The sequence below is a fragment of the Sus scrofa genome, chromosome 13 (genome assembly GCF_000003025.6).
Source record: "Sus scrofa isolate TJ Tabasco breed Duroc chromosome 13, Sscrofa11.1, whole genome shotgun sequence".
NCBI lineage: Eukaryota > Metazoa > Chordata > Mammalia > Artiodactyla > Suidae > Sus > Sus scrofa.
In genome coordinates, this window is record NC_010455.5 from 106190562 (window position 1) to 106217027 (window position 26466).

General features: G+C 36.3%; 1 protein-coding gene across 5 annotated transcripts in view; it reads right to left on the minus strand.

Moving 5' to 3' along the window:
- Window positions 1–26466, minus strand: part of ZBBX (zinc finger B-box domain containing) — a 117704-nt gene that overhangs the window by 40629 nt on the left and 50609 nt on the right. For all 5 annotated transcript variants that reach the window (XM_021069757.1, XM_021069754.1, XM_013982177.2 and 2 more), the window contains 3 exons: window positions 19239–19397; window positions 11948–12119; window positions 5130–5250 (listed from right to left, as the gene is read on the minus strand). In XM_021069757.1, the coding sequence (XP_020925416.1) occupies window positions 5130–5250; window positions 11948–12119; window positions 19239–19397 (452 nt within the window). The remainder of the gene's footprint in view (window positions 1–5129; window positions 5251–11947; window positions 12120–19238; window positions 19398–26466) is intronic.

Genomic DNA, 26466 nt, shown 5'->3' on the forward strand with positions numbered 1-26466 from the left:
TCTCATCAAGATAATATACACTTAACATACAACCCAGCCAACCTGGTCCAGGTATTTACCCAGGGACTTAAAAACCTATATTCAAACAAAAACTTATATGCAAATGTTTATAACAGATTTAGTTATAATTGCCAAAGCTAGAAACTAGCAGGATGTTGCTTAACAGATGAATGGATAAAGTATACATCATGATGGCAAAATACTACTCTGCAAATAAAAAGGGCCAGACTTTGACTCACTCAGGAACATGGATAGATCTTAAATGCATATTGCTAAATGAAGGACACAAAAAGCTACATATTACAGTTTTATTTATATGACATTCCAGAAAGAGCAAATATATAAGGATGGAAACACACCAGTGGTTGCTATGGGTTGAGGAAGAAGGGTTAACTAAAAAGGGAGAAGCATAGGAATTTGGGGGTGCTGTGTGCTACTGTGGAGAATATGTGGCTCTAAGCTTCAGAAAAAAAAAAAAAACCCACAGAACTGTACACAAGACAACTGCTCAAATTTTTTAAAGTGCTCAAGATATGCATGTACCCCAAAGAATGGTAGAACCACTTTAAAGGAGGTGGGAAAGAAATGAATGTCATGGCCTAAGCAATTTTAGAAAGCAGAATTTTGATTGGATACTATAGAAAGCATTGCACACAAACAGGGTAGTTTAGTTGGTTAATTTGTTTCTCACGGTGATATTAGTTAGCAATTCTGAAACTGCCTTATATACATATTAGGTGTGACAAATTAATAAATATATTATAGATACTGAGGGCCAAGATTCTCCTCACTGCAGGAAAGAAAATACAAATAAGCAAAGAGACAATGTAAGTGAACTACATGATGCCAGTCTGGAGTCTGAGGTATGAACATGAACTCATGTTTACTTAATAGATATCCAGGTAGACAGGTGCAGAAATAAATTTAGATGTGTGTGTACACTGAGTTAGTTCATACACTTATATCCCCTAGATGTTCTCTGAGAAAACCTAGGACCTATGACAAGGTACACACCCAAGTCAAGATTTCAGTTCTGCATAAGTCTCCAGTAAAAGTAATGATGATTCTTTGGAAAAATGATTCCTAGGTTAGGACAGGGAAATGCACTTTGGATGACAGAAAAATAAAGAGATGTTCAATGGAAATCAACAAACAAACACAAAAGGATAAGGACATATTGGGAGAAGAGAGGAGTCACCCTGAAAGAGCTCTCAGTGGTCAAAGTAGTAATAATTTGAGTCACAAAATAAATGAAAATAGTATTGGATATTAATCCAAAGAAAATAAACATCTATGAACCAACATAAACAACTAATAAATAAATGAAAGTGGTAGAAGAGATTTTCTTCCTCAAGTAATTGCAATTAATAAATGTAGAAGGAATATGGGAAATAGAAAATCACCAACAGAGCAACAGAGTAATTATGGCTACAGGCAAAAATCCACCAATAAAGCTAAAATTGGTAGATAAAAGTTTAAGGAAAATGGAATTTTGCATCATCTCAAAGTCTCAAAGTATCTCCCTTGAAATATTTATTAATTACTCTGATGTGACCATGCCCCCCCCCCCATTCAAATGTTGAAATTCTAACACTCAGTGTGATGGTATTAGGAGATGGGGCCTTTGGGAGGTGAATAAGTCATGAAGGTAGAGCACCTACATGAAATTACAGAAGAGGCTTGGCATTCCCTCTGTAGCACAGTGGGTTAAGGATCCCACCTTGTCGCATCTGTGGCATAGGCCACAACTGCAGCTGGGATTCAATTCCTGGCCTGGGAACTTCCATATGCCACAGATGTAGCCATTAACAAAAAAAAGAAGAAGGGGTCCAGGAGGGCCCTGTGAAGACACAGTAAAATGATTCTTCCTATGAACCAGGAAGTAAGCCATCACCAGACTCTGAATCTGCTGGTATCTTAATCTTGGACTTCCTAACCTCCAGAACACTGAGAAATAAATGTTTGTGGTTTATAAGCCACCCAGTCTATGGTATTCTATTATAACAACCCAGATGGACAAAGATAGACATTGGTACCAAAAGAGGGGGCTGCTATAAAATTCCTTAAAATGTGAAAGCAGCTTTGGAACTAGGCTGGAAGGAGTCTGAAGTTCATGCTAGAAAAAAGCTACATTGCTATTAATAGACCTTTAAAGACAATTCTGATAAGAGCTCACAAAAAAGAAGAGAGTTTTAGAAAAAGCTTCAGTAGTCTTAGAGAATACCCAAGTAATTCTGAATAGAATGGCAGTAGTAATATGGATGGTAAATGTCATTTTGATGAAGTATCAGATGGAAGTAAGGTACAAGTTGTTGGACAATGGAGGAAAGGCAATCCTTGCTAATAAATTGGTAAAGAGCTGGGCTGAATTGTGTTCATGTCCTAATGTTTTATGGAAGGTAGAACTTGTGAGTTATGAAATTAGATATATGGCTGAGGCAATTTCTAAGCAAAGTGTTAAGGGAGAGGCCTGGCTTCTCTTGACTGCTCATAGCAAAATGCAATAAGAGAGAAATGACTTCAAGACTGTTGGGAGACATGTTTCTACAATCTTTTCTTAGCCTCTCTGTTTCTATTTTCTATGCTGAAAACTCCATCTTGTTCTGCTTTACCTTTACTCTATATTCCTGCTTGAAAAACAGTCACAGTGCTGGTAAATAACATAAGCTTAAGAACAAAGACCTAAAGGCATAAGTTATTCATGTGGTCAGCTGAATGAGGACTTAATGCATTGGTCTAGGCATGCCGTTTGCACAGCATGATATGTCCTGTTAAGAATAAGAGGAAGATGAGCCTCATGGTCCTAAGGGGTTTATGAGGGGTCATTAACAGGATATGCATTAGCAAGGAGAATGAGGTGCAAACGTAGGCAAGCAGGGTTGTTGCAGATAGGCACACAGATTGTCAGCAGAATCACAATGGTGATTCTCTAGATGCTATTCATAGATAGCTGATGCCAGGCTTCCTCAATGCTAATGACTGTTAGATGCCTAAAGGTTAGAGTAAAAGCTTAATCAACTACCAGCTATGTGACTTTTAAAAAATAAATAAAACACTATATCCTGCACCTACAGCCCCCTCCTCGCTTGATGTCATCTTATAGAGCACAATAAAACCTGTGTGGTTTTTTGAGGCGGCGCTCTTAGTCCCTGAGACCTTGAGTGCCCCGGTCCCCACATGTAATTAAGATAAATGTCTCTGTGTTTTGTTTTATGTTAATCTTTTAAGTTTCACAGCACCTGTTCTTCAGCCTTCACCGGCTGAGCTGGTCTCGGCACAAGACAGAATTAATCACAAGCTAGAAACGAGAACGATCTTGAAGGCAATTCAGAAATCATCAGGTCTATCCCTCCCTTTTCAGAGAGCCTCTGTTAGAGCAAGCCCAGGAAAACTGCAGGGTAAAGACTGCCCTGGTGACCCTGCGCTAGTGCATCCAGAAGTGGGGCTTCCTGCCCAGTGGGCCTGGATGGAAGAGCATAGACAGAGAGGATAATTGTCAACACCTAAGTTCTAACAGAATTTGCCCCATTGGGTTTCAGACCTCCTGGGGGCCTGTTACTCCTTTTTATTTCCAATTTTTCCCTTTTGGAATGAAAATATCAATACTATGCCTGACCCACCACTGTATTTTGGAAACATGTAACATGTTTGATTTAATAGGTTCACAGAGAGCAATTGTTCTCAGAATGAATCAGACATTGAATCTCACTCATATCTGATTCAGATGATATTTAGATAAGGCTTTAGACCTTTGAATTAATAATGGAACAAGTTAAGATTTTGGAGGCTATAAGTATAGAATGAACATACTTTGCATGTGAGAAGGACATAAACTGTGGAGGGCCACGAGCAGAAAGTTCTGTTCTGAATGTTTGTGTCCCCACAAAATTCATCTGTTGAAATTCTAACCTCCATGGTGATGGTATTAGGTGGTGAGCCTTTGGGAGGTGATTAGGTCATGACTGTAGAGCACTGATGAATGGGATTTCTTATAAAGAAACCCAAGAGAGACCCCTCACCCCTTCTGCCCTGTGAGGAGAAGATAGCCATCTATGAACCAGTCCCCAGGTCTGCTGGCACCTTGATCTTGGACTTCCCAGCCTTAGGAAACTGTGAAAAATAAATGTGTGCTGTTTATAAGCCACTCAGTCTATGATAATCTAACAGCCTGAACAGACCACGATATAAAGGGAAAAGAGTGGTTTTATAGCAGAGAACCTGGGTGAACACCATGTGAATGATGCACTTAAGGTTAACAGCCTGGTGATGAGATTTGCCAACAGTATGATCCTGAGGTATCACGCACTGAGAAGGGCATGCCCTCTCTGTGGCATTCCTCCTTAAAATATTCAACCTCAATCTAATTATGAAAAAACACCAGATAGGCCCACATTGAATGTGTTCTATGAAATACCTGGCACGTACTCATGCCAAGAAATGCAAAATCTGTCTCCGCCCAAACATACTGAAGAAGAATTTGGATTTTGCCAGTCTCTAGCTGATTTGTAGGCACAAAGGAGTGTAAGTAGTACTGCTACAAGGGCAAACGGAACTCATGGCCTTTAAAGGTACCTCTCAATATGGCTCTTCTATCACAGCACAATTACGAATGACTCTAACATGTATTCAGTCATAATTTATGTTTGCTATTTAATACTGTAACTTTTAAACGGTTTAAGAAATGGTGCATCTAAAGATATACTCTTTGAATAAAAGAATAAAAGGTTTGATTAACTTAAAGGTAGATTCTGAAAAGTACAGCCTCAAAAATTTATGCCAATGTAAAAAAACTGAGAGCAATACCTTTCCAGAGTAATCTTTCATTTATCACATTATTTTTGTGATTATTCTTAAATTCTATACCATATGTGTGCCTTTTTTCCCACCTATGCATTTCTATTTCTCAAGGCAAACCCTAAATCAATCATGGATTACATACATAAATTGAATAAAAATTCTTATCAGAACAGTAGAAACTTCACAGGAATTTAACATTGCTTTAAAATTATTTATGCAAATGGGAAGCACATATGTAAAATTATTGCAAAAAAGCATGTCACACAAGCAAGGAATGTAAATAGCTTTGTAAATAGCTTTTGCATTTCTAATAACAAAAATTCAGATAATACCGTCTGTGTTTTTTAAGCCATAATTTTTCCATATAGGATAGACTGTCTTCTTTAAATTCAATTGTAAGTGGTTCTGTCCAAATTTTCATATTAGTTTGTACTTCACACTCTTCCAGTGAGTCTATAAAAATAAACATAACATACATAATTAATACAAGCTAGTCTATAAATTACCATAACTTTGCTCAAGAGGCAAAACTCACCATTTTTGAGGCAAATGTGCTTTGATATTTACCTATATAATCAATAGTTCTAGGCTTAAATTATGCAAATGTGTTAAATATTGATGATGTATTATATTAATGTATAGATGGTTTTCTTCAATAATTTCTTTAAATAAAAAAATTTGATTCACACAGCTTTTTAAAGCAACTAATTATTTTAAACAATAAAAATAAATACAAACAGATTCATTATATATTCTACAAATGCACACACACATAAAGGTATGTGTTATAGCCACTGACAATAATATTTACACATTATGGGAAACAGAAAATAAATAACTCAGAATGGCACCTGGAGGAGATAGCTGTCCTCATGAATTTATATCTACATGGCAATTTACTTCCAGATGCTTAAGATGTTTCTGAAGTACTACTAAATTAGAACCACTACTCAGAGATATTTAAAACTGATGGAGATTTCTGGGAAAGAAAGCAGTGTACATCCAGAGTCACGAGTCTCTCTACCTTCCTAAATATTACTCCTCTTAATATGCTGGAAAAGAAATGGAAATAGTAAAGAGGGAAAAAATTAATTTTATAGTCTAAAGTAGAGAATAATCCCAAGCTCACACTGTATCCTTTAATGAATATCTTTCAGAAAGAGCTAAATGCCAGGAATAGAAATAAACCAAAAGAATGTAAGTAACCCCACTCCTATTCTTCCCAAAGTGAATAAAGTGTAATTCCTCCCAAATTCCAAAGAAAGCAATTAGAGGATGTTCTGAGAATCACCATCAGAATGCATTAACTGAAAGAGCAGGCATCAAGGACCAGAGAAAGTTATGGGGGATTAAAAAAAGCTGTCTACTGTGAGTCCTCCTTTCCACAAGAAAACAAAACATTTCTCCACCAGAAAGCAAAAAGAAAAAAAAATGAGGACTCACTTATTTTTTTCCCTAGGTCATGGTGAAGAGCCACTTGGCTTGCAAGATAACCACCAAGTCCAGAAGGGTGATGAGGAGGAAGCAGATGAAGCAGCTGGCCTGTGATTCACTCTTCTCTCATCACAATGGCATGTTCCCAGAAATAAAGATGGCAGGTGGCCTGGGTTAACCTGCTTGTGAATATGCTAATAACTAGACCTTCTGGTAAATTAATGATGTTTTCTAGAAAGAGTGTCTTTAGCTATGTAATGCATTTAGCAGGATAACTTTTGTTTTGAATTGCCTATAGAAAACAAATCTAGAACACATGGATTTATGAGGCATGTTTCCCTGAAAAATGCCACATATGCTAGGTAACTTAGGTTTTGGTTTGCTCCCTTGTTTACTGGTTCCCTGGCTGCATTTTGTAAGAATTTGTGTGAGATGCTCTCTTCATAATGATGGGATGGGATGGTGGTATTTTTCTTAATAGACACTGCAAAAGTCTTAAGGCAAAAATGTGCCTGAGGCCTCTGATGGAATAGCCAGGAGGCCAGTACAACTGAAACAAAACAAGGAGGGAGAGTAATGGGAGATGAGATCACAGAGATAGGTACTTCAGATTACATTGAACCTTCTAGGCCATCGTAAGTACCGCCTTTCATACTGAAGGAAGTGAGAATTTACATTTGAATGAAATGAAGTTAGGAATCAATAACAGAGACAACTGAAAAATGAAAATTCAAGTGTGCTACTATGTTAAATGGCCAAGAAACAGAGAAAAACATATTCAATGTCATTTCTAAAGAGGTACACAAATTAAATATACAATATCACCCTTATCAGATCAGCAACGTTTAAAAAAATCTGACAATTTGGGTGTTGGTAATAATGGGAAGCAGCCATACCTCTTATACACTGGAGGTGGGAGCATAAACTGATACAAGTACTTTGGTAAATAATTCAGCTTTACCTAGTACAGCTGAAGACATGCACACCCTCAGACCCAGCTGTTCTACCTCCAGGAACAGACACCTGGACAAGAGTGCACAGGTGTATCATGAGACCTGTGCAAGAATATTCATACCAGACAGTACTTGTGATAATAAAAACCATCAATGTTTAAACAGATCAAAGTTTAATAAACTATCAGTGTTTAAACAGATAAGTAGGTATGTTCATATAACAGATGACTCTTTAGCAGTAAAAATGAATGAAATACAACAATGCACATCTTCATGAGTGAATCTCAATAAATAATATTGATTAAATTAAAGAATACATACACTGGCTTTTTACTTACACAATGTTCAAATATGTGCAAATGTAACAATATATTGTTTAGACATACACACATGCAGTAAACCACAAGGAAATCAAGGAAATGAAAAAACACAAAACCCAAGTAAGTGATAATCTCTTAGAGGGGAGAAAAGAGGGAGAGAGAAAGGGCTTTCTGTTTTGTTTTCTCCATAAGCTATATAAATTTTATAAATGTTCTTTTGTATCTACTTAATATCTTAGGAAAAGGAAAATGTTTATAAACATATACATATAGTATATACAAACAAAAAACATCCTAATCATAATACTCTGGGGCAAGAAAAAAATCATATTAGTAGAAGTCCTTATCTTTATGATTTCTCCATAGAAAGCACACTGTTGACCACACAGATTCTACCAACTTTCCTCCAATACCTATGCCATTCTTTGTCTTCTTTGCTGGCCTAACACAAAGTTCTATGGCCATCCTGTATCATAGGGAGATCAGTTTAGTGACACTCTCAACTGGAACCTAAATTTAAATGTTAGATACCAGTAATACAGGTCATATTAGGTATCACGTAAAAGAGACAGGAAAAAAAACAATCATTCAATATAAAACATAGCTGCCGGGGTTCTCCATTTTGTAGCTGGTTTGGAAGCCTACCTTGACTTGATTACCACAGTATCCTTCTCTCACCGACCATTCTGTGCTACTCTCTGCCAAGATCTTCTTACCTGGTGGAGTGACTTAAAGTTTCATTCCAAAGGATTCAAGACCACAGAAGCCCTCTTTTCATTGGGTTGCCACATTTTTCCAATGAACAATATTACTAAACAAAGAAAAGTTAAGTATGCTGTTGAACAGCTTGCAGATGAAGTTTATCTTCTTTCTGTCATGACAATCCAATTGTTCCTTTGTAATTGTGTTCAAATAAAATGGCCAGCAGTACAGTGGCCCCTTCTGACTATTAATTCAGTGCTGATGAGCCCCCAAATGGCAGTGGGTAGTTTCAGCTTTCTTTTATAATGAAAGTTTTGCTGGAGTTTCTTATAATACAGAGCACCCTGTAGGAAAAGCACCCCAAACTTAAAAGACGCTGTTTCTCAGCTGGAACCCACATTGAACCTTTAGCAAGGTCAGTCCACAAAACTATTAAGCCCTCTGAATACTGCTGCCCATAGTAACATGATTGAATTCCACAGAAATTAGTCTATTCCTGTATCTCTTTCATAATAAAATGAGTGTTTTTCTCTAAGACAATGTTGTGTGAGATACCATGATGACAAAACTTCTGTTGGCAGATACACTACAGGGAGAGAAAGCAAATCCTTTTCTGAAATATCCAGTCTTTCCCATGAGGACTAATTACTGCCCCATCCATGATGGAAAGGATACAATACAATCATTCTGTAACAGATACTCCCTGTTCACCAAATCCACTTAGCATCGTGCCATCAGTCTAATGGGCAAGCATTATCTTCTGTGCAATAGCAAGACAATCAAGGTCCTTTGGGACTTACATAATGCTAGAGAGCTGGAGAGCTAATGTAAGTCTGGAGCAAGATTGTGAGGGTATACTGTTACCTTTGCCATATAATATCAAAATATTTCAGATTATATTTATTGATATAAATAGAAAATAATATATTTGATATGTCAAGGAGTAGCAAAATCTGGCCCACTAACTATTTTTGCAGAGCATTCAATCTAAGAGTGGTTTCTACATATTTTAATGGCTTAAAAATCAAAAGAAGGATAATACACTGTGACATATGAAGATTACATAAAAATTCAAATTTGGGTCCATAAACAAGGTTTTATTGGGAAATAGTCACACTCAATTGTTTGTACATTATCTATGTCTGCTTTCATGATTGAAAGGCAGAGTACTTCTGAAAGGCCCTTAAAGCTTAAAATATTTACAATCTGTCACTTTTCAGAAAAATAAACCCCTCAACTAGGTCAATAGCTGTCTGTCTTCCCCAAAGAGAATGTGTTGGTTTTCTCCAGTAAAGACACTACATCTAGCAAAGCAACAGTGACCTGTATCATCATCATCTGACCAAGTTCACTCTAACCTATAGTCATTTTTCAAAGTCATTGGCTTTTGCACTAAATAGGTAAGTTAAATGGAAATATGATAAAAAGCAGTATTCCTGCATCTTTCAAGTCTTTGATGTTGGCATTAATCTCTGCAATCTGCAGAAATTGCAATGCCTTTTGGCATGGTATTTTATCATGAGCATTGGCAAAGATGGTGGGGTGGAGGGACAGTTCTAGGATCTTATACTTAGGTACCACTGTAACAACCTTCACGCAACAGGTCAGACTTTCAATAGAAAGATTTTATCTGTTACTAAGTATATTCATCCCCAATATGTAATCAGGGCTGAGAAAATAACCACAAAATGGCCCCACAGTCCCAATGCACTATGAGACAGAATAAAGATTCCACTCATCACCTTACTTCCTTAAATTTCTGAGACTAGCTGATGGACTACAGTGGTAATTAGGATCACCAGGGATAATGTCAGTTTAGGCCCAGAATCTAATATCCCCCTGCAGGTCTTGGCATTGCATTTCCTCATTGCATGTTTATCCTAGTAAATAGTTAAAATTTTGTAGTGAAGGCTAAGAGGAAGATACATAGTATACCCTTGTGGCCACACTACAAAATCCTGCAGAAGGACCCAGCTTCTATCTAAATTAAGGGACTCCAGATCTATGGTGTGGCTTAGGGACAAGAACCTCATAAAAACCCTGAACCCCCAACATAGTAGCTCAAATTGGGTCTCTGTGCATCAAGTGTAAATATTTTCTCCTCAGAAAGAAAAAATAGGAGACTGTACAACTCCTTAATTCTTACATATTCCAATTAGTATTATAGATCTCTGTGAACTGAAACTTTCCAATCACTAGTCTTTCTTATCCTTTATTTTGGTAATTTTTCCACTACAACTTTGATGATTATATGCCAAAATCTGGCTTATACCATTCCAGGCTGCCATGATTCCTCTGAAATCAGGCAGTTCAATTCCATTTAAGCATCTCCATCCACAATCATCTTCAGCCTTCAGCTACAACACATCAGTTCTCCTATTATTTTTAAATACTATGTCTTCCAGGTGGATTTCTATAGAAGACTTAGTCCCTTTCAAAGTAGAAAAGGAAAATAAACATCAAAATGTAAAAGGACAGGAGTTCCTGTCATGACGCAGTGGAAGCAAATCTGACTAGGAAGCATGAGGTTGAGAGTTCCATCCCTGGCCTCGCTCAGTGAGTTAAGGATCTGGCATTGCAATGAGCTGTGGTGTAGGTCGCAGACACGGCTCAGATCCCACGTTGCTGTGACTCTGCTGTAAGCCGGTGACAACAGCTCTGATTAGACCCCTAGCCTGCGAACCTCCATATGTCATGGGTGTGGCCCTCAAAAAAAAAGACAAAAGACAAAAAAAAAAAAAAGTAAAAGCACAAATAAAAGAGCACATAAAACAACACAGTCAATGAGAGTTATACTGAGGTACATAATAAAAAAGGATACAAAAATAAATTCAGAAATATTAACAAAATTGATGCATCATTAACAAATATAGGAAAAATATTTGAAGGAGATAACATTACTTAGTAAAAAATCAAATTCTAATTGGGAAGAAGTCAAGTGATATCTTGACAGTAGGAATTAACCATGTTACAAAAGAAGAATAATCAAGGGACTTCCTCCATTGGAAAAAAAATAAAATAAAAATCATAAAATTGGATGTTATCAACTAAGTTACATGATTTAAATGTATTACTAACATTTTATTTTAATGAAAAGCAATTGGATGTCTCAAGATTCTGGGTAATAAAATTAATAAATTGAGTACTTTTAAAAGTGTGATTTCCCTTAATAGATACTGGGAAACACAGCACACTTCAGTCATCTAGATCTTCACTGTCTAGAATATGGGTGTGAAAATCACCAAGGAAAAATAAAAACAAGAAATATTTCTTCAAAAAGAAAGAAAAAACAAAAAAATTAATTATCCCCCTGAACTTCACAGCAGTTCTTGAAATATATTTCTCCAGACACATTAAAAAAATTTTTTACTTCTCTCTCTCACACATCCTCCTGTTTTATGTATTGTAATTACAGTTCAATAAAGGAATAGTTGTTCTAACAAAAACTGTCTGCTGAGAGTAGAGGAGCTGAAAGAGCCATTTCTCTATTCGTCTGACAGCCTGAATTTACATAGGATACAAAGGCAAATATATCCCCAACACCCAATTCAGGGTCCTATAAATATTAAACCAGTAACCAATGGTCATACAGTGACTACTTCGTTGAAGAGTTATATCAAATTGCTATCTCAATATTAATAGTTTCTGAACACTGCATTTATATTCACAGAGAATGGAGAGAAAATACTTTCAGTTTTATTTTAAAGCATTCATTTTATTAAAAAAAAAAAAAAGCTGTACCTGGTTTTGCTGCATGTACATTCCATTTCTCGTCATCACGATGCCCAGTTCTCCACTGATTTAAAACTTCATGAAAGGATTGGGCAGAAGTTTCTTCATCCAATGGCCCTTCACACAAAAGCCTATCTCGTGGATTTGCACAGTCTTCTTTTTTTGTTGTTGAAACTTCTACCTAAACCAATAACAATGTATCTTAAGTATGTTTTACTAAGTGCTCTGTATATTAAAATGCAGGTAGCATTAATTTTGAACATTGTGAGTCACACATTATTTTTTAACTTTGAGTAAAAATGCTTTTAAGTTGTACTTATATATATGCTTTACTGATTACTTTAAAACTTTATAAGCAGTTATAAATGGTCTCTTCAGAAAGTAATAAAAATATAGACTTCAGGACTAAGGATTTATAATTATGTTATTCACCAGTGTTTTCCCTAGAGAGCAGTGATAGCCTGGTATCCAATCTTCTGACTTCTTCAATCTCCCACTCCCTGTAACCTCCCTACAGCAGAAAGAGCAGTTTCTTAACAGGTAAATCACTCCTCTGCCCAAAACCCTCCATGGACTCTCCATGAAGCCCTCAATTCCTACTAGAACATACAAGACCCTACATAACTTTGTACTCGCCTGCCTTTTCCTTCAGTTTCTTCAATTTTCCCCCTCTTCATTCACCCTGCTTCAGCCAAACTTATACTCTTGCAGTTTTGAGAACCCATCAAGTACACTCCACTTGAGGGTCTTTCATGAGCTCAGAGAATGAACCTTCTCTATATCTTCACACAGCCAGAAACTCCTTTCATTCAGTCTCAGTTCAAACGTCACGTACTTAGAGAGTGCATGAGGACCATAACAATGACCCTAAGAATACAGCCTCTTTCTACCCCATTTTCCAACCTCCTATCCTTAAAATTTGTTTTTTTTTTTTAAAGTATTTTTCTCCTAATAACATATCCTGAATTTACATGCTTACTTATCATCTGTCCCTCCCAACAGAATGTAATGAGATCAGGAATTCCTTCTGTTCCCTCAATGCCAAGAGTAAGTAAGTAAGCGTCCGACCCAAAGTAGGTGTTCATTAAAAGTTAGTTGAATGAATGGAAAAATTAATAAATATGAAACACTGCCTGCTTCTCAGTATAATGATGGGGGAAAGGATGAATTCAGAACAAAATGCAGTTCCATGGTGAACACACAGAAGAAAATAAAGGTAGGATTTGACAGTTATCCAGTGAATCAGAGAAAAAAGCTTAATTAGGGAACTAAAGCAAAAGAAATTCCACACCGATGCTGAATTATCAAATGTGGATTACCTACACTGATCAAACTGTGAAATCTCCAGTGCATTATCTTCTAGATACAAGAGTAAATCCTCTATGTTCAGCCCTTAATTGCACAATAAACAGGCAGACTATTAGAGAACAATTAAGAGAAGACTGTATATGCCTGTATAGAATAAACAAAAAGCATCTGGAATCTATAGACACTATACTAGCCATTGACACAGAAATCCATGTTAATAAGCCCCCAATAGAAACAGAAGCAAAAAGCAGGTAAATAAGAATCCTATGGGCAAAAAGAAGCAGGGGCAGTATTCCAGAACAGAAGAACGGTGTGTGTATATATATATATATATATACATATGGCATGGAGTGAAAGAGCACAGTGGTATGGAACTGTATACAGTTCCTGTGGTGAGAACTGTGCTGCTATAGCAAAAAGAAAAAGAAAAAAAAACCCACAAACAAACAAACAGGATATGAGAAAATATAAAGCATGGGAAGACAAGCAGGGTCAGATTGTGAAGGATTCTGCTACCATCCAGAGGAAATTAACACTTAAACATACTGGAAATGCAAAGCTACTGAAGAGCCTCACACAGCAGTGTGGGAGAGAAAAAAACTGGAGAATAATAAGTTCACATACAAGGAAACCAATTAAAATTTACATCCATTTGTTAATATCTATCAATGTCACAAGTGCATAACCCTCTTCACCTAGGAATTTTAGGATTTTATCTATAGATATACATATATATACATATGCAAAACAATATTTTTCAAAATTATTTTTTCTTTCTTCTTTCTGTGTCCTCATCGAAACTACTCTTTATACTATACTTTGAACCAGCATAAGACTGAAACAGCAGAAAAGTTATTTCATAACCAATATATAGTAAAGTATCTTACAATATCTATATAGTATCTTACAACCACTGCATAGAATGAGAAGGCTGTGGAGTATGCTATATGAAGTACAGAACTATGCTGACTATAAAAAGCACTATGCAGAGCAGTATGCAACAAATAACTGTGTTAAGAAATACATACATACCAAATTGGAATTATGATTAACTGCTATAAGGGGAGAGAATTATATGCACTTTTCACTTTAATATCCATTTTCATTTTAAGAAAAAAAAACTAATTTCAGTATTTGGAATAGCAATAAGACTAGAAGTGACCAAATATTCAAGAGTTTTCAGATGGTTTTAAAATGAGACATGGTGGGAGTTTACATCATGGCTTAGTGATTAACAAATCCGACTAGGAACCATGAGGTTGGGGGCTCGATCCCTGGCCTCACTCAGTAGGTTAAGGATCCGGCATTGCCGTGAGCTGTGGTGTAGGTTGCAGACACAGCTTGGATCCCTCGTTGCTGTGGCTTTGGCGTAGGCCAGTGGCTATAACTCAGATTAGACCCCTAGCCTGGGAACCTCCATGTGCTGCAGGTGCGGTCCTAGAAAAAGCAAAAAGACAAAAATAAAAAATAAATAAATAAATAAATATAAAGTAAAATGAAGGCAAAAGACAAAATTAAATTAAATAAATAAATAAAAATAAAATGAAACATGGTAATGGGTTGGATGTGCAAAGGAGGAAGAGAAATGACTATAGAAAATAACTGTTCTTGTTGGCTCAGAAAGCTAGGAGAGAGGCTGCCACCCATAGAAACATCTATAGATTTTGGAGAAGAGGTAACGAATTTAGTGTGGAAATACTAAGCCTTAGAAGTACATGGGGAGGTATTCAGTAAACAATATGTGAGTGTGTGTGTGTGTATACATATGAATGCTGTACTAATGAAAAAGCACTGAAAACAGTGCTTAATACAAAATGGGTTAAGTATTCTGGTGATTCCAGCAGCTCTCCAGGGCAGCTCCCATCCAAGCAATCAATCAGAGATAAAAGACATTTACATTCTACAGCTATGCCTATGGAATACCTGGCTTCCACAGTGTGGTGACAGGATAGGAAAAAGGCAAAAGATTGTACATTGGCTCTTAAATATTTCAGCCCAAAACTGTCATATGTCACTTCCACTCAGAGCCCATTAGGACCCTGCCCAATTCTCGGAGGCTCGGAAATTTGAAGGAGCACTTGGTATCCATTGCTGTACATTCATTACCTCTCTAGGCTACATGATACCCCAGCAAAATATGTTTTACTATCCCCACTTTCCCCCGAAAAGGAAACAGGGGATCAAAAGGTAAGTAAATTGCCCAATGTTACAAAGCTATAGGAAAATCTGAGTCAGGATTTCAAATTCAGGTTTCCATCTGTAAGAGGAAATCTCTTTAATGAACTGGACCCCTTTCTAAGGACATCCACTGGCTTGAATCCATAAGAAAAGCCCTGAAACAGATATCAGGCTTTAATACCATTTTGACTCTTCTCAGCATTCAAAATGCTTAGTAAGCCAATTAAAAATCAGATTCCTGGACCCAACAGACATAAAACATCAAAATTTGCGTAGCAAACCAGGAATACACATTTTAAACAAACTTACCAAGTGCTTCTGATGGTTACTGCAGTTGGAGAACCTCTGCTCTCTAGCACAGAGGAGGACCGAACATATGAGAGGGCATTTCTTTAGTATGTGCACTACGTACAGGTGAACACCTGAGGGTTGAGAGCAATGATGTCCACCAGAATGACTGAGCTATTGTTAAAACCACACAGGTCTGGACCCATCCACAGAGATGCCAAACTTAGTTACATGTTTCTCTAACATTTCTCCAGTTGATTCTAAGGTGCACTCTTGGATGAAACCACTGAATTAATGGTTTTTAAGTTAAGGTAGAGTGTCTATAAGCATACACAATTACCCATGGGGGTAAGAAGCAGCATTCCTTTTAGAGATTAAAAGCACAGGCAAAGGAGTAAGCTCTATAGTTCTCTAGCAGAGTGAATTACTTAAACCCTCTCTTTCTCATCTGTTAAATGAGGTAATTATAATTCAAGACTTATATGGTTATTGTGATTATTGGATAAGAGAAAGCAATTAAAGCGTTGAGCACAATGCCTAGCATAAGGTGTTTAATATATGTTAACTATTGATGCATCACTATTTTTATTGATGGGACAAATGGGTAAGATGGCAGGCACAAAGGAGAAATCCTTAAAACCACAGCCTCTGGGGAATGGTTAAAAGTAGGTAATTTGGAGTCATGAGGTCTGGGTTCAAATCAAAGTTCCCTCTATCAATGATATCTTGGGCAATATAAAAAACTGCAATTTGCCACTATTTTCTCTGAAAAAAAGAAATAATTTTAAAAGGATAAAAAGAAATAATAAACATAAAATATATAGGATGGTGTCTGACACACTATCAGTCCTCAGTACATTGTTATTCCCATAATAAGGCTGTAACTCATTCAGCGATTCTTCACAAACACCCTTGGCAGTTCTATTAGTGAAATTCATGCCAAAATGCTAATCTTCCTGGACAATTCAAGTTCAGTTTCTATGCTGTAAAGAGGCCTTACTAACATACAGCATGGTTTATATTCTCTGAACAAGGATTTGGAACTTAGACTGAAATTCAAATCTCATTCTGTCACAAAGTAACAAGCCCTGTAACTCTGGCCAAGTTACTATTTCTGAACTACAATGAAAAAATGATGTGGCATTTAAAAAAGTGAGGATTATTACAAGGATCAACATTTGAGGAAGTCTGTATCTTGCTAAAGAATCAATATAACAATATTATTAAAATATATAGACATGAGCTGATAAAAGGTTATCTGGCATAAATCTGATTTTAAATAACTGTGAAACTGCCTGTCACCTAAAATAACTGGCATAGTTTTATATTTTTAGCCTGAGATCCTGATGAATATAAAATTGCTATATTGCATTGTGTTATTTTTTTTGTGTGTTTCTCCCACATATTCATTTCTTGATGGGGTGAAAATGCACAGAAAGCAATACAGTCAAAGGATCATTCATCAAAAAAACCACAAAAGACCCTGAATTGCCAAAGCAATTCTGAGGAACAAAAACCAAGCAGGAGGCATAACTCTCCCAGGCTTCAGGCAATGTTACAAAGCCGCAGTCATCAAGACAGTGTGGTACTGGTACCAAAGCAGACATACAGGCCAATTGAACAGAACAGAGAACCCAGAAATAAACCCAGACACATTCGGTCAATTAATCTTTGACAAAGGAGGCAAGAACATAAAATGGGAGAAAGACAGTCTTTTCAGCAAGTATTGCTGGGGAACCTGGACAGCTGCATGCAAATCAATGGAACTAGAACACACCCTCACACCATGCACAAAAATAAACTCAAAATGGCTAAAGACTTACACATAAGACAAGACACCATCCAACTCTTGGGAGAGAACATAGGCAAAACATCCTCTGACGTCAACCTTACAAATGTTTCCTCAGGTCAGTCTTCTAAGGCAACAGAAATAAAAGCAAAAATAAACCAATGGGACCTACTCAGACTGACAAGCTTTTGCACAGCAAAGGAACCCAAAAAGAAAACAAAAAGACAGCTTACAGAATGGGAGAAAACAGTTTCAAATGATGCAACTGACAAGGGCTTCTAATCTCTAAAATATACAAGCAATTTATACAACTCAACAGCAAAAGAGCCAACAATCCAATTAAAAGATGGGCAAAGGACCTGAATAGACATTTCTCCAAGGAGGATATACAGATGGCCGACAAGCACTTGAAACAATACTCAACATCACTGATTTTTAGAGAAATGCAAATCAAAACTACCATGAGATACCACCTCACACCAGTAAGAATGGCCATCATTAATAAGTTCACAAATAACAAATGCTGGAGAGGATATGGAGAAAAGGGAACCCTCCTGCACTGGTGGTGGGAATGTAAGCTGGTACAACCACTGTGGAGAACAGTAAGAAGGCACCTTAGAAATCTATACATAGAACTACCATACGACCCAACAATCCCACTCTTGGGCATATATCCAGACAAAACTTTCCTTAATAAAGACACATGCACCCACAGGTCCATTGCAGCACTATTCACAATAGCCAAGACATGGAAACAACCCAAATGTCCATCAATAGATGGTTGGTTTAGGAAGATGTGGTATATATACACAATGGGATACTACTCAGCCATAAAAAAGAACAAAATAATGCCATTTGCAGCAACGTGGATGGAACTAGAGACTCTCCTACTGAGTGAAGTAAGTCAGAAAGTGAAAGACAAATACCATATGATATCATCTATATCTGGAATCTAATATACAGCACAAATGAACCTTTCCAAAGTAAAGAAAACCGTGGACTTAGAAAATAGACTTCTTGTTGCCAAGGGGGAGGGGGAGGGAGTGGGGTGGATTGGGAGCTTAGGTTAATAGATGCAAACTATTGCCTTTGGAATGGATCAGCAAAGGGATCCTGCTGTGTAGCACTGGGAACTAAGTCCAGTCACTTATGATGGAGCATGATAATGTGAGAAAACAGAATGTGTAGGAGTTCCCGTTGTGGCGCAGTGGTTAACAAATCCAACTAGGAACCATGGGATTGTGGGTTTGATCCCTGGCCTCACTCAGTGGGTTGAGGATCTGGCATTGCGCTGATCTGTGGTGCAGGTCACAGACACGGCTTGGATCTCGTGTTGCTGTGGCTCTGGCATAGGCCAGCAGCTCTGATTGGACCCCTAGCCTGGGAACCTCCATGCACCATGAATGCAGCCCTAGAAAAGACGAAAAGAAAAAAAAAAAAAAAAAGAATTTGTGCATGTATGTGTAACTGGGTCACCATGCTGTGCAGTAGAAAAAAAATCGTATTGGGAATATAACAATTAAAAACAAACAAACAATAGCCAGTGAAACAAAAGCAAATCTCTTTGAAAGGATTTTCCCAATAAAAATGTTTTTGATTAATAAAAAAACAAATTCGTATTAAATGACAAAGTGATCAAACGATCTTCAAAACTCTATAGCTCTAGTTGACTATATGAATGACCGTCTCTGTGATCATGTATGATGGAAAATGTCTACTATATTTTTCTCGGCTTACCTCAGAGCTGTTCCCCTGAAGAAGAAGAGATTTGGGTGTATGCTGACTTTTACTCATCTCTTTTGCAGAATGATTCTCCCCTTTGAGTTCATCTGGATTAACTTCTTTTATAAACCGATGGGCAACATCCAACACATTGGATAATATTTGAGATTTTGCCTATTAAAAAAAATGAATAAAAAGCCTGATATGTCAGCCTAAATAAGTTAGCTATATTAAATAATGTTCTCATTAGTCTGTGATGAATAAAATTCCATGTATTTTATTTATCATTGAAAAGTACAAGTTGTCATTTATATCAACCACATAATAGCGAGAGCTGCCATCTGCTGAAGGGCTAGTTTGAGCTCATACTATGCTAAGTACCTTAAAAACATATCATTTAATCCTTAAGTCAACACTACAATATAACTTTTCTTTTTCCTCTGTTTTCAGGATAAAGAAAAAGAAGTTTGGAGGGATTAAATGACTTGCCCTTGGTCACATGATGAGTGTGGAAGTGACCAGAGCTAGGAAGTGTGTGTAATTCTAATGACTCACAGCCTTTCTACTATGTCGACCCCAAAAAGATAATGTGCTAATTTGTGCACATCACAGCTAAAGAACTAAATATAGCTCATCTTGTGGAAGACTGAACAAGCAGTAATGAGTATTTTCTTGGCGATAAAATATTTTTAGAATGTATTAACTATACAAAAAGTGCACATTGGAAAGTGCCTCTGCCTGTGGTTCCCTAGCAAACTCCAAGCTGTGTCTCTTGTCATGCCTTTGCTTAGGAGTTTCACTTACCAGAAAGGCCCTCCCTCCTTTATTACCCTCTTTTCCTGGCAGATTTGTGACTCTTATGCTAGAATCACCCTGAATTACCCCCCATGTCCAGGAAGCTTTCCCTGCCCTCCTCCCCCAGCTGCATAAGTTACCCATTCTCTCTACCCTCTTCCTACCCGAGGAGTTCTCTGCCAGGCCACACAATATTGGTGTAAAATCATCTTTTGATGTCTATCTATTCTATCATACCAAAAACTCCCAAAAGAAAAAAAAAATCACATCCTCTCAAATCCTTGGATGGCTACCCCAGTGCCTAGTAAATAGCATATGGCAAAGTAACATCAAAATAAGGTGCTGGGGAGAGGAGAGGAAGAACTTCAGGATTAAAATAAATAATTGAAAAAGAGAATTCAAGAACTCTTGTTAGGAGTGCCTGTCGTGGCTCAGTGGTTAACAAATCCAGCTAGTAACTATGAGGTTGAAGGTTGGATCCCTGGCCTTGTTCAGTGGGCAGTGGGTTAAGGATCCAGTGTTGCCGTGCACTGTGGTGTAGGTTGAAGACACGGCTTAGATCCTGCATTGCTGTGGCTATGACGCAGGCAGGCAGCTACAGCTCTGATTCATCCCCTAGCCTGGGAAGCTCCATATGCCACAGGTGCAGCCCTAAAAAGACAAAAAACAAACAAACAAACAAACAAAAACCCCTTGTCAAATGCCTTTAGATGAGCAGGTTCATCTCAGGACACCCCTGTTCACTAAGGGGTCTCCTATCAGCAATAACCCTGGTCTTCCCAAGGACCCTTCAGGATTCAGATCCCATCTAAGCTTGAACCAAACAAACTCCAGAGGGAAGATGCAGGCCCTTCAGAGTCCTCTCTGAAAACCCGGCTTTATGAACATAATGGAATAAATAGGTCTCGCAGTTCCCATCGTGGTGCAGCGGAAATGAATCCAGCTAGGAACTATGAGGTTGTGGGTTCGATCCCTGTCCTTGCTCAGTGGGTTAAGGATCTGGTGTTGCCATGAGCTGTGGTGTATATTGCAGACATGGCTCAGATCTGACATTGTGACAAAGGCTGGCAGCTATAGCTCCGATTGGACCCCCAGCCTGGGAACCTCCATATGCTGCAGGTACGGCCCTAAAAAAGCAAAATAAATAAATAAAAATAAATAAATAGGTCTTACTCCTTAGCAAATGTCAAGACAGAAGAAAACTTCAACAGGGATCAGAAATAAGTATTTATACTCTCCCATGTAAATATTCCTATGTTTAAATTTTCATCTACTTTGTTTAAATAGCTGAGATTACCCTGAAACTTTCAGTTATGACCTTCTATAAATCCGTTCAGATTCACTGCAATCTGATTCTGGAATAAATCAGTGAACATCAAATTAACTAGCGTTATTTCACACTGAATTAATAAATTTATCTATGAAAAGTGTCTAATGTGATCTATGCACATTATTGCTATCCATATACAAACCTATGGTATCTGCTCAAAATTTTCCCAAGAATCTTTAAAAAACCTTTACAGACCAAAGTAGTCCTTATTTTTTTAAAGAAATTCACATTTATAATATGACATTATTGTCTATATTCATTATACTGTGCGTTAGACCTCCCTGGCTTATTTACTGCCTAACTTCAATCTTATCCTCCACCCCACCACCCATCCCCTGGTAAATACCATTTTACTCTCTTTTTTTACAAGTTTGACTTTGGATTCCACATAAATGTAATTGTTCAGTATTTGCCTTTCTCTGTCTGACTTATCTCACTTAGCATAATGTGTTCAAGGTCCATCCATGGTGTCACAAATGGCAAAAGGATATCCTCCTTCCTCATGTCTGAATAATATTTCATTGTGTGTAGATATACCACATCTTTTTTATCCATTCACCCACTGATGGACATATAGGTTTCCATATCTTAGATACTGGGAATGATGTTGCAATAAATATACGAGTGCTTCTATCTCTTCAAAATCCTGTTTTAATTTCCTTTGGATATACATCCAGAAGTGGAATGGCTGAATCTTATTTTTTGAGGAGATACCACATTATTTTTCATAGAAATTGGACTAATTTACATTCCCACCAACAGTGTACAAAGGTCCCTTTCCACCATATCCTTGCTGGCACTTACTGTCTACTTGATGATATTAATTAGTTTGGGGTTAGTGGAGATTATAAAGAGGCACAGAAGAACATTTTGAGAATGACAGAAATACTGTGTAACTGGTGGGTTACACAAGTGCACTGACAAATGTATTGTCAGAACTAATCAAACTGCACACTTCAAAGGGGTGCATTTTACATAACAACGTGAACATGTTGCTGAACTGTACACTTAAAAATGATTAAGACAGTAATATTTACATTATTTGTATTTTACCACAATTTTTAAATAATGTGAACACAAAAATAATGGATGCATTTTATTGTTCATAAATTAAACCTGAATGAAATTGATTTATAGAGAAAAAGGGTTTCCTGTTGTGACTCAGCAGGTTAAGAACCTGACTAGTATCCATGAGGGTGCAAGTTTGATCCCAGGCCTTGCTCAGTAGGTGAAGGATCTGATGTTGCCACAAGCTGCAGCATAGGTCACAGATGCAGCTCAGATCTGGTGTTGCAGTGGCTGTGGCATAGGCTGGCAACTGCAGCTCCGATTCAACCCCTAGCCTAGGAAATTCTATATGCTGCAGGTGTGGCCCTAAAAAAAGGAAGAAAAAAAAAAAAAGAAATTAAGCCAATGGTAATACTTCATTTTTCCAGAAATACCTGCATTTGAACAAATATTCTTAATCCAAGTAATTCAATCTAAACTTTATTTTCAATTCCCTAGAATAAAGGACTGTTGATTTCAAAGGTGGTTAAAATTTCTAGCTTACATTTTGTATTTTAAAAAATATCAAAAAACAATAGTATTAATTTTATATAAATTATCAAGATAGAATTATTATTCAAATATATATTTACATAACAAAAACAATAATTATTCCTGTCCTAAGATGAATCTTGCTATCAATGTTTCAATAATTTTTTTTTTAGGTAGCATACTAAGAGACTCTGGAATGTCCCCCAAAATGATTTTATTTTGGTAGCATACTAAGAGACTCTGGAATGTCCCCCAAAATGACTTTATTCATAAATTAAGTTTACCACTAGAAAATAAGATGAATAACTGATAAATAACTGATGAATAGCTGATAAGTTGAAATCCTATATCTAAATGTCTGAAAAGTCTTTCAATTCAATATAAATGAAATGCCAATAAGTACGAATTTTCTTTCCTGCAACAATTTACTTTTAAATATTACTTTTCTTAGTTATCAGACTAAGTATGTATACTTTATTTTTCTCATTCTTAAAATAAGCATGCGGGGAAAGGGAACAGATATTAGGATCACCATTTTTTAGATAAGAAAACCCAAGCTCATAAAGCTTAGAGCAAAGCCAAATGGATACAAAATGTTGGAGCTTGAGTTAGAATTAAGACCTTCTTTTTATCATCTTAATCCCTTTTCTCTACTGAATTATGTAAACACAGAAAATATGTTTTACTTTTGATTCCTAAAACTTAAAATTTATTACATTTTATCTGATAGATATGAACATTATTCTTCCATTAATCATGAAATGATTACCACAATAAGCTTAGCAATTATCCGTCATCTCAAATAAATACAGAATTAAAGAGAAAAAAAAGTTTTTCCATGTGATAAGAACTCAGAATTTCCTCTCCTAACAATATTCATATAAAACATACAACAGTGTTATTTATATATGTAATTGCTTGTGCAGAGATTAGATTGTTGAGTTTTTATTTTTAATTAATTTTCTTATTTATTTTCATGTTTGACCAGGTACAAGCAATTAATTAAAGGGAGGAGGTGAGATTCTGCTTTCATCTCACTGCCATATAGCAAGGGAGAGGGGACTTGGAGGGCAACTTGAACTTTGAAAAAATAAAACTTTTGAGCACCAAAGTTAAAAGTATCCTATAAGAAGATAATTATAGAGCAAACCTAAACCATCTACCTCTTAACTAAGAGGTATAAAATGTAACAATCATAGAGATTAGAAATTCACAATAGCAGGCTATGATACCTAAAAGTTCCTAGATATGTGAAAAAATATATCACACATGTTATTTTTAACAATGTTGATTCTTCCAATGAGTATGGAATATATTCCCATTTCTTTGTGTCTTCCTCAATTGGTTTCAACAATATTTTAACAGTTTTCAATGTATAAGTCTCTTTCCCCTCTTGATCAAATTTATTCCCAGGTATTTTATTCTTTTTGCTGTGATTTTAAATAAATTGTTTCCTTAATTTATTTTTCTTCTAGTTCATTGCTAAATTACAGAAATGCAACCTTTTTTATATTCACTGAAAATTTAGTGTAAACTTACAGTATTTATTATTTCTCATAGTTCTTCAATGAAGTCTTCAGTGTTTTCTATAAGTAAAATCATATCATCCACAAATAATGACAGTTTTACATCTTTCTTTCCAATTGAGATGTTATTTATTTCTTATCTTCATCTAATTGCTCTGGCTAGGACCTTCAATACTATTAAATGAGAGCTGTAAGAAAGGGCATCCTTGTCTTATTCCTGATCTTAGAAGGATAACTTTCAGGAGTAGGATATTAGCTGTGGGTTTGGCATATAAGGATTTTATCATGCTGATTATATTACTTGTATATCTGTTTTATTGAGAGTTGTTACTGTAAATTGGTACCAAATCATCATTTTTTTCACTTTGTTAATATGGTTTGTCGTGTTGATTGATTTATAGATATTGAATCATTTTTGCATCCCTAGAAAAAATCCCACTTGATCATTACATATGACCCTTTTAATGTATTGTTGTATTTGATTTGCTAATATTTTGTTGAAAATTTTAGCATCTACATTCATCAGAGATGTTGGCATGTAATTGTATTTTCTTGTGTTGTCCTTGTCTGGTTTTGTCAAGGTGATGCTGGCCTTGTAAAATAACCACTCCCTCCTCTTCAATTTTTTTAAAGAGTCTGAGAAGGCTAAGTATTAAATCTTCATTGAATGTTTGGAAGAATTCACTTGTCAAGCAATCCAGGCCTGGACTTTTGTTTTTTTGGAAGGTTTTTGATTACTGTTTCAATCTCCTTACTAGTGATTGGTGTCTATTCAGATTTTCTATTTCTTCATGATTCAGTTTTGGAAGGTCATTTGATTTTAAGAATTTGTCCATTTCTTCTAGGTTGTCCTATTGTTGTTGTTGGGTATCTATTCATAGTATTCTCTTATAATCCTTTGTATTTCTGTACATCCACAGTAATTTCTAATCTTTTGTTTCTGATTTTATTTATCTAAGTATTCTTTTTTCTTAGTGAATCTAGCTAAAAGTGGGCCAATTTTTTAATCTTTTCAAAGAACAAGCTTGACATTTCATTGATCTCTTCTCTAATTTTTACTATTTCTTTTCTCCTACTGACTTTGAGCTTCATTTACTCTTCTTTTTCTGGTTCCGGTAGATGTAAGTTTAGAAGATGATACTGCAAAGTCTATTTGAGAATTTTTGTTGTTTTTTGAGATAGGCCTGTAATCCTACAAACTTCTTGCTACATCCCAAGATTTTGGTAGGTCATATTTTCATTTTTCTTGGTCGTCAGGTATTTCTTAAATTTTCTTTTGATTTCTTCATTGACCAAGAGTTGTTCAATAGAAAGTTGTTTAGTTTCCACATATTCGTGATTTTTCCAGCTTTCTTCTTGTGGTTGATTTCTAATTTCATACCACTGTCACCACAAAAGGTGCTTTATATGAGATCAAACTTCTTAAATTTATGAAGACTTATTTTGTTCCCAAACATATCCTTGAGAAAGTTCCATGTGCATTTGAAAAGAATGTGTATTCTGCTGCATTTGGATGAAATGTTCTATACAAATCTGTCAAATTTGACTGGTCTAATGTTCCATTTAAGGCTGCTGTTTCCTTGTGAACTGTCTGGATGATCTATCCATTGATACAAGTGGGGTGTTAAAGTTTCTTGCTATTAACAATTGTTCTGTTGCTGTCAATTTCTCCCTTTAGGTCTGTTAATAATCACTTTATCTATTGTGGTTCTCCTATGTTAGGTGCATATATATTAATGAATGTTATATCTTCTGAATGAATTGTCCCCTTTATCATTATATAATGTTCATATTGGTCTCTTGCTACTTTTTTTTAGCTTGAAGTCTATCTTTTCTGATAAGAATCTGTTTGCAAGCACTTTCTTTTGGCTGCCATTTGTTTGCAGTATCATCTTCTAATCCTTCACTTTAGAGCTGAAATGAGTATCCAGGAGGTAGCATACAGTTGGTTCTTGTTTTCTAATCCATTTGGCCACTCCGTGTTTTTGGTGAATTCAATCCATTTACATTGAGGGTGAATATTGACAGATGAGGACTTAGTACTGCTGTTTTA